At 52.5% G+C, this 13651-nt stretch overlaps 1 protein-coding gene across 8 annotated transcripts in view; it reads right to left on the bottom strand.

Moving 5' to 3' along the window:
- The window catches only part of AFAP1 (actin filament associated protein 1), a 130648-nt gene that overhangs the window by 59974 nt on the left and 57023 nt on the right, over positions 1-13651 (bottom strand). For all 8 annotated transcript variants that reach the window (XM_045075285.1, XM_045075296.1, XM_045075299.1 and 5 more), the window contains 3 exons: positions 13052-13180; positions 11563-11660; positions 3900-4008 (listed from right to left, as the gene is read on the bottom strand). In XM_045075285.1, coding sequence (XP_044931220.1) covers positions 3900-4008; positions 11563-11660; positions 13052-13178 — 334 coding nt within the window. In that variant the 5' untranslated portion in view covers positions 13179-13180. The remainder of the gene's footprint in view (positions 1-3899; positions 4009-11562; positions 11661-13051; positions 13181-13651) is intronic.

The following is a 13651-nucleotide window of genomic DNA, read 5'->3' as shown; positions in this document are numbered from 1 at the left end:
ACATAAACCTCTGCAAACAACTATTTTACCCTTGAGAAACTGCTTTTTGCTGACACCCAGCACCTTCTAAAGGCTTGGTTATAGGTGCCTCAGTTGCCCAGCAAGGGCTCTGGGTCACCTCTCCCACCACAGAGCCAAGCAGTCTGTATCCATTGGGCTCAGAGGCCATAAGGAACAGGTGCAAGCTTGTAGTTCAAGGGCATGTGCCCCCATGCCTGCTGCATGGGCTCCTTCTCCCAAGATGGACTCCTCAGCCCAGGCTAATGGTTTGGTTGGATGGTCAAGACTGGGGGGACCTTGCAGCAAGCCAGGACTGCAGGAGGGACTGTGAACAGACCTCCCAGATGGGCTCAGAAAGTGAAGATTTACACAGCAGGCGAGTGCCTAGCAAAGCCTCAGATTTTCACAATCAGGTACATAGCACGGTCTGTTACACAGATGTCGCGCGGCCTCTCCCCCCAGACTTCCTGTCCAAAGGGACTCCCAAACAGGTTGCCAGGGCATGGATGGACCCCCACTTGGCAGAATTAGTCTGACTCCTGACCCTTCTCAGTGGTCTGCCTGTACACGACACTGTCCCCTGGGATGTCAGCCAGCTACCTAGGACTGGACCACCACCAACATGGGGGTGCGGGGGACAGCAGGACACTCATTGGAAAAGATCCCTGAAGAAAATTTGCCTTCCCTGACGCAAAGCTCCTGCCCAAAGCACCAGCCACAGTCTTGCAGAATGCCCTATTCACCAGCCTGGCACCCTGCAACATGGCTTCCGACCAGGGAACTCACATTACAGCAAATGGAAGTCCAAGCCATGGGTCTGCGCTCAGGACAGTCACAGGTCTCATGTGTCCCCATCACCTGAAGCAGCCAACCCAGCCGACCAGTGTAATACCTTCTGAATATTCAGCTCCAGGACCAGCTTGACTGGCCGCCTCTGGGAGGCTGGGGATGTTATCTTTCAGGATACCTTCGAGTAGATCCTGCTCTGCCCCACTGGGGCTCTTTCCTCCAGATCCGGGGCTCACAGATCTGGGAACTCAGGGCTGAAAATGGCAGTGGCTCCTCTCATTGTTATCCCAGAGACCCCAGGGACAACATTTCTGCCTCAAGCCCCCAAGTCTTAGTTTCTAAGGGCAGAACGTTCCCTCCAAAGGACACAGTCATTGCTCTGTTAGCCCAGAGTGGGGTCAACAGGCAAAGAGGGCATTAGCGGCAGACCAGTGACGGCCACACCGGTTGGGGGAGGAAGTCCCTGGGAGGGCTCTCAGTACTCCTGTGCCCCATGAGTGAGCTATCCAATGCTGCCAGACCTTCCAGGAAGGATAGACGAGTTATCTCACCGGATGATCGACCAAGGGGCTTGCCAAGGGCAACGAGAGCATGAAGGAAGCTGTTGGTATGTGGTATGACCACTGACTGGTTGTAGAAATAAGGGCCAGGCTGGTGACGCAGCAGTCTTTTTGTCCTGATGCTGATATACATGTATCATGCGTAGAAACAAGTTCCCCTCCCCACCCCATTCCCCACCATCCCTGGCAGCTGGCCAGGGACCTCCACACTGAAGCCACAGGCTCTCCAAGGGGAAAGAGTGGGTGTCACCCCAAAGTCGATAAAGGGACTTTGTGTTCCCTGGGGCAGTTAAGGAGTTTTCCATGAGGCTGGCAACAGTGGAACCATGTTCACCTGCGCTGTCATTCTGCTCTTGGTCTTAGCTGGAAATTCAGTGGGGTTAAGAGAAGCAAGCTCGGTCCCCAAATGCGCACAGGAGAAACGGTGGTGGCTTTATACTGAGGCAGCTCGGCACGGCCGGAGTTACCTTCCCCCCGTTCCCTTCCTTGGGTGGTTCTGGGTTAGGGCCGGCTGCCAGCAAGGTCTGTGAGCAGCCCGGAAGCTGGGAGGGAAACGGGGAGCTGGGAGCTCAGACCTGCCGTCGCTGGCTGGCGCTCTGCTGGGCCTACAGTCTCTGCAGTCCCCTCCCTGGTCATCTGAGGCCTGGCGGAGCTCTGCGTTGCCTCCCAATGGCCAGCCCTGCTCCACGGACTTTTCCACCAGTTTCAATGGCTGTATCAGGTCTTCCTATCACGGACCCTTTATTCCTCTGTTAGAACCACACCGGATATAGGGTTCAACAGAGCTGCCACCGAGTCCGGAGCAGGAAGGCAGCTCTCTGCACTGCTCCTCGGCAGGAAGGCGAGGCCCTCGGCGCCTGCTTCTCACCCCCCGATGCCTGACTGAGGGAGCCTGGGTACTCTGTCCCTGCAGCCGCGCTGCCCCGAGCCTGCATCCTTCTCCTACACTTTCTTCTGGACCTCGTTCCACAAAAGCTGCCTACTGGTCAGCCGCTACGGGACGGCCTCTCTGAAGAAGGGGACAGAACACAGCACTGAGGTGAGGCTTCTCAGACGGAAAATGGCCTCAGGCCCCCAAGCCAAAGGAAACACTCTGTTGCTAGCCTTGCATGTATATTGGTGGGAGGGGGATGGATGGTGGGAGCAGGCTAGAGCCCCATAGTCCTGGTGCTGGCAAATACCTTCATGGAAAAGCTCGTTTTCCCGGACGCGCTGCTGAGAAGGAAAGGAAGCCAGTGAGGTTCTGCATTACACGGAGAGCCGCTTCAATTTCTGGGTTTTCTGATTCATCTCCTGACTTTTGAAATGGTGGCCACGTAGGAATGACCTGAGTGCATTTTCCGTGGATGGTTTTTAAATAACAGAGAAACTAAAACAACTTGACTTAGAGGCCTTGAAATCCAGCATGTTGTAACCCCCGCCAGAACCTGTCCCTTTCCCTCTCTGAACACGACCACTCCAGAGGCTGAGCAGACCAGCTCCTGTCCTCGAGGGGCCCTCATCTGACTCGTATGCAGGAAGCACGTGCAGGGAGGCTCTCCAGAACACTCTAGGACAGTGGGCTGCAGCGTCTCTGTCAGCTGCCAGGGAAGGCAGAGATGTCAGGCAACAGGACGATGGCCCCGGGAACTAGTGTGCACTTCTATCAGAAGACAGGATAGGTAACCACGAGTTAATGTGCCTGAAGCCTCGTGACTAAAACGAGCAAATCTTGGGGTGCCCATGTGGCTCAGTGGGTTAAAGCCTCTGCCTTTGGCTCAGGTCATGATCTCAGGGTCCCGGGATAGAGCCCCACATTGGGCTCTCTGCTCAGTGGGGAGCCTGCTTCCCCTCTCTCTTTGCTTGCCTCTCTGCCTACTTGTGATCTCTCTCTGTCAAATAAACAAATAAAATCTTTTAAAAAATTTAAAAATAAAACGAGAAATCCCCGACTTTCTGTTTTCTCTTTTATGAGAAAAGCGAGGTTCCCTCATCCATGGGGACGAGGACACCCTCCCTCCACTGCATTCAGAGACACAGCTCCTAGCCTGACAGAGCATTGATGGGGGGGGGGGATGAAGCCAGTGATCCCAAACCAAACCACAGAGGTACTTGTGAGGGAAAACCAGAGCTGGGCCAGGACAACTCCAGCTCGGCAGGAAGGTTCTGGAAGAACCTGTATGAAAGCAAGAAGAGACGGACAGGTGATTTTGTATCCAGGCTCCTTCAACGTCCTCAGCAGGCATGGGGCCACAAGGAGCACCACAAACACACACCATGCAAGTCTCTGCCTTGTGACCAAAGAGGACACATTTCACTGACACCCAAGACCCAGAGCAACAAGGTCTCACTGGTGTGAGTCAGAGAAAGATGACCATCTGAGTTTCAAAATGCACTGCAGGCTTCAAAGCCCTGTCTCAGTTTACCCTTTGGGGACAGTACTGCCCAAGCTCCACATGCCCCTGGTGTTTGGTACTGCCCCGACCCCCTTCCACACCCCAGGAGCAGGCCATGCTTCCCACAGTCCCACACTTCCAGAGGCTGGCGGGGGCCAGGCACCCCAACACTCACTTGACGTGATGTATTCTGGAGCTTTCCCTGGGCTCAGTGGCACGGCTTCCTCGTAGTAACCTTCCGGGAGAGAGGACGTCGGGAGCGGTGGCGGCCCACTGTCGGGTGGCTGAGGAGAAAAAGGAAGAAGTCACGGAGATCAGAGCCATGACCAAAAAACTGTGTAGCTTGGACTAGAATATGCTGACCGGCATTAGCCACGTTCCTTTGTCAAGTCCACGGCAAAAGAGAGCACTGAGCAGAGAGCTCCTGAGTTCCGTTCCTGACTGGCCTCCTCTGCTTCCTCGCCCACGTCCACCATCAGCCCAGCCGTGGCCACACACAGTGAGTCAGGCCACACTGACTCGCTCATGGCCAGCAGCCTTGAGCATCCCAGCATGGCCTGCTTCAGGCAGGGGCTAACTCCCAGCCCTCTCTTGGGCCCCACCCAGAGCTGAGATGGGGGTCTCCCTCTCCCATCCCCCCCCCCACTGACCCTCCCACATCCCCTGGGCCCATACCCCTGCATGGGGCCTCTGGGGCACAGGAACTGTCCAGATTCCCTGGTGCTCATCACTGTGTCCCACCAGGTGAGCAGCGGCTGGATAAAGGAAAGTGGCTTGCCCACGATCTCACCTCGCTCCCAACACGGGTGCACTACTCCCTAAAAGAAACTTGTGTCGAGAAGGAATCTGCTTGTAGCAGAAACCAAGCACGTCACGGCTTCCTCTCAGACTGTGGGACTGACGCTCTGGTTTGAAATCCATGATGTGGGAACACAAGAGTCGGCAGGACTGTCCAAATGTGAAGACCCCCTCTGCTCACGTGCTCCCAACGACTAGTGCGTGCTGACTCCTCTTCCCAGGGGTACCTGGGAGCCTGCTGCTCCCGTCACTCACTAGCCCTCGCCGCAACAGCAGGGTTAGATGGGAAGGAAGGGTGAGGAAAGCCAGCATTTGGCAAGTGCCGGCTATGTGCCTGCTACTGTACCAGGCGCTTCTGCGTTGGCAACAGGTGGCGTCAGGCACACCCCTCATGGCAGGCCTCAGTTTACCTCCTACGTCACGACACAGAGTGGGCTCAGGGTCCACAACAGCCTCCTCGACATCGGGGGCTGGTAAATGACCGAGCTGGCTTCTCCTGCAGCAGGTCTGGCCACTAAAGCCCTCTTTCTGTTCATAGTTAGCCCCTTCCTCTCTTAACTAGCTCACACAACCTATATACTATACACACACTGGACGGCATCACCGAGCATGGAACAGAACAGCAAGCCCAAACTGAAGATCTACCAAGTTAAGTTTCTAAGCAGAATGCTGTTCCGAAGGAACCAGAAGGATTTACACTCATATAAACTCTCTAGGATGGGAAACAGCTTAACTCTGAATCCAAGAAGCCCTTTGTGAGTGACTAATCACCCTCTGGGCATCCAACCCACTCCTTCCTCCTGCCAGATGAAGGGTCATTTACACAATTTTCCTCCCTCTGCTGGAACCCAGTTATCTCCCCTCCAGCCCCAGGCCTGGGGCCCTGGGCTAAATAACCCCTGGCCCCACGCTAGCCTCCTGCAAGACTGCCTTCCCTACTTGTGTCATTCTGTGGTCATGCGCTGGATGGTCCCCAGCGCCTCCCTAACCTCCCCAAGAGGCAGGGCTTAAAAACAGAACCGGATCCACGGTGCTCAGCCCCGGGCGAGGTCTGAACAGCAGCCCGTGCCCGGGTTAAAATCTCTGCTTGTTGCTTTTGGAAAAGAGCTGCTCGATTCACTGGGTGTCTTTATTCATGAAACAGAGAGTGTTTCAACTTCCTCTTGGTATGCTGAAACAGTCCAATGATTCATGTCCTGGGAAAGCATCATGAACAGCTGAGTCGGACAAACGCTTGTGAAACAGCACAGACTCCCTTCCTAGGGCCACGAGATGGGCGAAGTGTACCAGCTGAGGCCACCGGCTGCCTAGCTCACGGCCCTCTCAGTGGGCTCTCGGACCCCGCGGGCGGCCGTGTGTGTGCGGCAGCTTTTCAACGGCTCTGCCCTTAGATCCAATTTATTCTTGCTTCTGGAAACACATGCTGAGAGGTCAACTGGTCAGGCAGGCAAAAACGTACAAAGATGTTCGATAGAAGATTGTTTAGCAAAATCTGAAAACCACCTAAATCTTCACCCAGAGAAGATGGCGTGTGGACACCTTCATGTGCAGGCATTGGAAAGGACAGTGCTTACGTGTTGAAGTCATTTCCGTGAAAACCCTCCACCAGACACCGGTAAGTGGGAGGAAACACGTATGCTAGGAGCCCTTGACATTACTGAGTGTGTGTAGGCTCAAAGACAGGAGGTCATCCAGCAAAACACTGTAAGAGGTTGTATATCTCTATGGCTTGGCTCTCCTGCACAAAATGTGTCATTTCTAAAATTTAAAAATTTATCATTTTTAAAAACAGAAAAAAATTAAATCATTTTTGCTTTGAAGTAATGCCCCTCAAAAATGAATTCTTTTAAGATTTTATTTTTATTTATTTGCCAGAGATAGCATATGTGCACAAGCAGGGGGGCAGCAGGCAGAGGGAGAGGGAGAAGCCCCCCGATGGGGGGGGGGCTTGATTCCAGGACCTTGGGATCATGACCTGAGCAGAAGGCAGGCACTTAACCAACAGAGCCACCCAGGAATCCCTCAAAAACAAATTCTTATAGAGGAACACCCTCTCTCTCCAAAGGGACCCACACTCCTCTCCCAAAAACCACTTACCCATGAAATTCTGGGTTTCAGACACTCAAGTAGAGGAATTATGGCTTGTTAAGGGCAAGTGGGGGGGGGCAGGATAAAAAAAAAAAGGTCCCCAAACTGTTAGTACCATTTTTTTCAGAGGAGAAACTCCCTTCAGAGCCTTTGCAATAGGTAGGAATTCACTGAAATCACCATCAACAGGAGATTTTTAAAAGTACAAAAACATGGAAGAGAGATTTCCAAAAGGGGTCATGGAAAACCCGAGAAAGCAGAACATGGGCAGGAAGTGCGAGCACAGGACAAAAAAGCAAAACTCGAATCCCCATGCTGACCTGGGGCCGAGCGACCTCCCCGTAACTCTGGGCCCCAGCGTCCTCACTGGACATGGGGGCACCTCTGACGTCCAGCCCCATGCCGAGATTCTGATGCTGCAGTTCTTACCAAGTCGCAGGTCAGCAGGCTACGCCAGCTTGACCAGTCTCAAGACCTTCGTGAGAGCTGATGTCGGGGACTCGTTGAATGGTAATGACGTGATGGCCACTGGCTGGGGCAAGAGGCTGCGGTGTCCCTCTACCGATGACAGCACGCACTAGCGTGGTACCCCTCCTGCTGGATTGCGCGCCTCCCCCCAACACCAGAAGATAGCGAGTCTGTGCATGGACCTGACTGCCATCCTGCCCCCGTCACCTGCTTCCTGCACTGGTTCCCACAAATCACTCCAACCACATAGCCTTGGAGGAGACTAGAGAAGAAACATGAGAGACTGTCCTCCCCGAGGAAGGGCTGCTGGTGGCCCGGCCGTGCTCCAGACATGAGAGATGGGAGCAGCCCAGTGCCAGGCACTAGGCAAGGTCAAGTACACTGGAATGCTTCTCTGACAGATTAGGCTGTCAGTGGCAACAACTCTACTTTAGGGAAGCTTCTCATCCCAGGGGTCCGTGTCTCACTAGAAAAGCCATACCAACAACTGGGTAGGAAAACAACCTACATGCTGGCTTGGCCATAACTAAATTCCCAATTTTGGGGGGGAAAAAAGCCCATTAGAATTTGCCTTTGCTGATTTAAGAAGCCTGACATTTTCCATTACTAATAATAATTTTTTTCCCATTGCTAATAATAAATGTTATGTTTATATAATTATAGGGCAGAGACATAGTTATCATTGTTATCGTGACTATTTGAGCACTCGAACAATGATTCCCAATGTTTCTGGTTTGCCTGCATGTGGCAGACGCTGCCCTGGGATGCTTTAGAGAGATTTTTCTCCTGTTCAGAAATTAACACTGAGATGTTGACATTTTGATAGATCTTACAAAGGAGGGAACAGAAGCCCAGGAGGTGAGAGGCCCCGACAGGTTCCCACATGCGTATGTGTGATGGGCTGACCAGTGGAGAAGCCGGAAGTCTGCCCGAGTGGCCTGGGCGCAGAGCTGGGGCTTGGGGAATGGCACGCACTGCATTTCTATATCATAACGGGACTGCGCTGCCCCTGTTCTACCCGCTCCAGGAGGGAGCCAGCCAGCCCCCCGAGCCCACTGGGTCCAACCCGCATGCTCGCGTGTCCTCCACCATTATTCCCTCCTGCTTGGAAAGCAAGCACTCCTCGTGCCCCGTGCTCTTCATGGTTCCCTCTCTGTCGCCACGGGTATCTGTCCCACCACCCTCCCCTCCTCTCCCATCCATCACTCAGCCTCTGCACCAGAATCACCAATAAACAAAGAGCCCTGATTCTAGCAGAGGAAAGTATCAGAATCACTTTCGGACCTGAATTCTGTGTAGACGGTGGGTACCAGACTGTTGTGCCTATATGGACAGAACTCCATTAAGAATAACATAATTAGAACCCAGAGAAGCAGAGCTCAGGGTCCAAATCTGTTCCATCACTGACACAGAGACTTCAGAAGCTCGGTGGGCCCCCATTTGTGAGTTTGAACCTCCTCCATGGTCGAGCCTTGTTAGGGAGGTGTGCATGCCACTGGGTGAGCCTTATGAGTGGGGCAACAGAATTTTACAGTCTCCACTGCAAAAGAGGTTCATTCCTAAATAGCACAAATCCTGAGCACTTTTCCTGGCAAAATAAAAGTTTTTATCCAAATTATGCCTTGCTCCATTCCGCTCACTACTCAACTTGCATTCCATAGGGCACGTGCATCAAGAGAAGGCAGTGAACCGCATTGTCAAGCTCCCTCTGGCTTCGTTCATGCACACGGAGTGGAGCCCCGTGGAGCTGGGTCATCTCCCGCCTCCACCAGCAGAAAGGCAGCTGCCAGGAAGGCCAACAGCCCAATGGGAGTGTCCACAGGAGACGTATCTGGAGTACAGCCACAGATTAAATCTTTAAAAGATGCCACAGGAATTACCCATGAGACTGAACTACTCAGAAAGACAAGAGGGAAAAAAAAAAAAAGAACAAATGATTCCTGTTCACTCAGAGGATCGCATCTGATTTCACCAGGACACAAACGGTTTTCTTGTCTTAAATGTTGGACTTTTGTCTCAACTTTGCTTTAGAAGGTCTCAGTCAGGGGGCGCCTGGGTGACTCAGTGGGTTAAAGCCTCTGCCTTCAGCTCAGGTCATGATCCCACGGTCCTGGGATCGAGCCCCACATTGGGCTCTCTGCTTGGCAGGGAGCCTGCTTCCTTCTCTTTCTCTCTACCTGCCTCTCTGCCTGCTTGTGATCTCTGTCAAATAAATAAATAAAATCTTAAAAAGAAAATAAAAAAAAAAAGAAGGTCTTGGTCAGGCAGTACACGAGGGTGGGAAGGGAGCAGACTGCATGTTCACAGTTCCAGGGACAGAGGCAGGAAGCAGAGTGGATGCGGGTGGTGGGGTGGGGGGGTAGTGCTCATGGGGTTGGAGTTCCAATGGGGGAAGATGGAAAAGGTCTGGAGACTGCGGGTGGGGATGTCTGCACAACACTCTGAAAGCTCTTGCTGCCACCCAATGGTACACCCGGCAGTGGTTAAAATGGTAAAGTTTATACCATGAATATCTTAAAACAATTTTTAAAAAACCCTTCATTATTATCTGCTGACATAAGAAACGATCACATTTATGTAATAAACTCTGGCCCTATACTATCAAAGAGCTTAGTTGCTCTCCCACACGCCATCTGAATACCGCATAACGCCCTGTCACTAAATGATCGAATAAAAGTATTTCTACATGCCTCAATGGGGTAGCAGACAGATGTGGAGTTCTAGAAGGGGTCCCATTGCTCCCTTCTCTCAACCAGAAAGATCTGAGAGACTCCTGATCACGGTTCTGTGCTGTTCTGAGAAGAGGGGGAAGGAGGAGGCTTGACAGGTGCCGTGGGCATCTGGAACCCTGGGAAACGGCTGCCTGAGCGTGGGCACTGGCCAGCAGGAACACCCACACAGATGGGATCCATTTTCCAGGGAGGCTGCCGCCGCTCACACATGCTCCACACCCATGCGCTACACAGCGAATAGCAGCACGATGGCTGCGCACTCTCAGTGGGAAACAAAATGAACCGTTCCCAGACAGGTTCTGATGAAACACATGCATATCTGGGCCTAGTCCAGTCTCCCGTCGGAAAGTGAGGGAGCTCAACCAGACGGTCCAACGTGTCCCTTAGCCTGTCCGCTGTTTCCAGGATTCGGGAGAAGTTGCGAACACACACACAGGCATCCCCTGCCTCACGTTCCTGTGGACACTTGAGTAAAGTCTGTTGGCCTTGCTGAAGGGCCACTGGGTCTCATGGGACACCCTCGGCTGTCACTGCGTTCACTCCCAGGCCCGGACAGAGAAGAACAGTCCAACATGCTCTCCGCACATGGAGGCATCGTCAGTGTTACAAAACAGACGTTTGGATGTGCTCCCCGCCCCTGACAAGAGGTCAGCCATTTTCCACCGCACAACTCGAGAAATTCAAGGAAGCATAGAAACAAACACCATCTCCAACAGGTGAACATTTAGTTTAATTAAAAGAACATGAGGGGTGCCTGGGTGGACCAGTGGGTTAAAGTCTCTGCGTTCCACTCAGGTCATGATCTCAGGGTCCTGGGATCGAGCCCCGCATTGGGCTCTCTGCTCAGCAGGGAGCCTGCTTCCCTTCCTCTCTCTCTGACTACTTGTAATCTCTGTCAAGTGAATGGATAAAATCTTAAAAAAAAAAAAAAATTCATTCAAGATAACAGTAAAAGAAAATGAGTAACTCTGGGGAAAAAAAAAAAAGAACATGAAAATGAGGTCCCGCTGTTAGATCTGCGGGTGTCGAGCCTCAGCTCAGGTCATGAACCGGGGTACTGGGATGGAGACCCACATTGGGCTCCCTGCTCAGCGGGGAGCCTTCTTCTCCCACTCCCTCTGCCCCCTGACCCTGCGCTTGCTAGCTCTCTCTCTCTCATGTGGTGCTCTCTCTCTAATAAATAAATAAAATCTTTTAAAAAAATGCCTTATGCAGAAAGCAAACATTACAAAGAGAATTGCCAAGTCACTGAGTTTGTTCTGACTCTGAATGAAAGTCAAATTTTCCTGAGGAAGCAAATGAGCCAACAGCCAAAGGCAGGAGAAGCTAAACAGCACATGCAAAGGTGGCGAAGAACTCACATAAAATACGCATTCCTGGAATGCACACATCTGTTTTATCCCAGAAGAAACAGAACAATGAAGATTAAAGGTGCTGACTACAGTATTCAAATCCAGAGGAAGCCCAGAGAAAGGGTCAAGTCTCCATGTTCTATATCACTGTCGTGCCTCCAATCAAAAAAGAAAAGCTTTGACTTGAAAACAGATTTCTGTGAATCCGTAGCTCCAGCCATTTCCAAGGGGACACCAGCCTCCCGCCTGGCTGGTACCAGCAGCCCTAGAAACTCACCCAAAGGAGAGTCTCTAGCAAGGCAAGGCCTCCTTTCCTCCAGATCTGGGCTGTTACTACCTGCCCAGAGCCCTGAGTGGCTCAGGGGCCCAGCGGCTGTGACGGACAGGACTGCGCACTCACCAGCCACGGCTGGGGGATCTCCGGCAAAGGCATCTGGGGAGGTGCTGGCAGGCTGTTGGGGGTCTCTTGTCTCTGTGCATGGTCCTTCACATCGAAACCTGGAAGCATCGACCAAAACCAGAGAAGGTGAGGAGGAGGAGGGTGCGGACAGTGTCCCTGGCTGCTGCCCCTCCCTCGGCCCCATTGTGATCGCTGGGCAAACTTCTGTCTCCCCTCTACAACAATCCTGTTATTCTTCTCTAGGTGGGGGATCTGTGGCTGGGAAGAAGAAAAGAGGTTACAGAACTAATTAAAGCATTTGCAGGTGGAGACGGTGGAGCCAGCACTGAAGCCTGGGTTCTTCCAACGCCTCGCAGTCTCGCAAAGGTGAGCTGCTCGGCCTCAACTTCTGCTCAGGTCAGTACTTATCCGTGGATCCAGGCATGGGCGTGGCCCCGGGGAGCCTTATGTTTGTATCAGGCGCCCTCCTGAAGTCAGATACTGGGACACATGGGCGCCGTGCATGTCCCGCTGGCTTAAGCTTGAGCTCTCGGCACAGCTGTGTTCAAGTTGGGAAGACAAGTTTACACCCAAGTGATTTAGGAAGCGTGATGGGCTGAGCACTGTGGCAGCAAAGGCAGGAAAAGTTTAATCTGGGTGTGGGACTCCTTCCAGGCCAGCCACCCCCCAACCCCAGGAAGACCCACAAGGACCACCTCACAAAAACAGTCACCTGTCCTGGGTCATGCAAGAGGTGCAGCCAGGGATCAGGCTATGAAGGCACAAAGCCTGACTGCCAGAAAAACAGTGGGGATTTCGGGCACAGAAGTGGGCACGGTAAAAAAGGAGAGAAGGAAAAAAAGGACAAATGGGAATTCTACCACGAAAAACATGCAGCAGACGGGCTCAAGGCTAATGAACTCAGGGGAGAATGAGTGAGTTGGAAAGCATCGGAAGGCATGTGCGGAGAGACAGAGGGTGGGAACCCAGGGAGCAGAGGAAGAGGACAAGGCACCAGGGAGAGCCAACACAACCCCTGAGGCCAGAAGCCTGAGCGCCATGGCGCATTTGGAACAACTGTGGGCAATAGCCGAGCAGAGGGAAGGGGTGCCCCCTCTACTACTAAAAGGAGCAACGGGAGAAAGGAACCGTCATGGTGACTGTGCGTTTACCATGGGTCAGGCACTATTTGGAGCCATTTTCTGTCCTCTCCTCTACCACACCCCCTGCAGGATGTCCCTCCAAGGCAGAAGCTCCGGGGGCGGTGGGGTGGGAAGAGGAGCAGACAGAGATGAAGTTACTGGAACATAGTCATCCACTAAGTCCATCAGCTCCCGAAAGGCTTTGCCTTCCTGCGGCTAGAGACCGCCAGCACCTGGCACACAGGGACACGCCCAGGGACAGTGTGACGAATAAACAATAATGAGCAAACAAATGTGTCTGAGAAAGACAGTGGATTAAGGGTGGTTTAGAGACAGAAGGAGACTGGAAGACAAAAGAGCAGACACACCTTTGGATGACTGTATCCTCAGCAGGATGTCTGTGATCACTGCCTTCTTCTCCCTGACGGTTGACGTTAGGTATTCGTGGTCCAGGAGCTCAAGAAAGAGACGGAGTTCAACGATTAACTCTTCCATTGCTGCAAATGAAGGAGAGGGATGGGAGCTGTTAGACCCAGTGGGGGACAAACACAATAATAGAAATGCATTTCATTCTAGCTTCACAGGATACAGTATTCCAGCTTGAAGAGGTGTGTCGAAGCCAGGGCTATGAAAATTCATGTGTGATCTTCTGGGCTAACACGCTGCTCCTTTGCTTTAGCTCTGAGACAGTGATTTTTCTAGGAGAAGCTCCAGTCATCGAGGAGAAGCTCCAAGCCATGCTGCCAACACATGGAGTCATGACCCAAAGTCCTGACATCATCACAGTGTCAATTGCATGATATTAAATTTCAATGTTGAGGAGGAGATGGGAGTTTAAAATACCAAATAGTTTTCACATAACCACCAGGACGTGGTTTTGGAAACTCAACTCCCCAGCTCTGCCTTTGCAGGGCTGGCTCCATCCCCAGGAAGGCTGTGAGCATGTTTGTGCAGTGACGACAAAGTCG

Source organism: Mustela putorius, unplaced genomic scaffold (assembly GCF_011764305.1).
Source record: "Mustela putorius furo isolate JIRA1106 unplaced genomic scaffold, ASM1176430v1.1 tig00000083_pilon_pilon_pilon, whole genome shotgun sequence".
Taxonomy (NCBI): Eukaryota; Metazoa; Chordata; class Mammalia; order Carnivora; family Mustelidae; genus Mustela; species Mustela putorius.
This window is presented reverse-complemented; position numbering and strand designations above follow the sequence as displayed.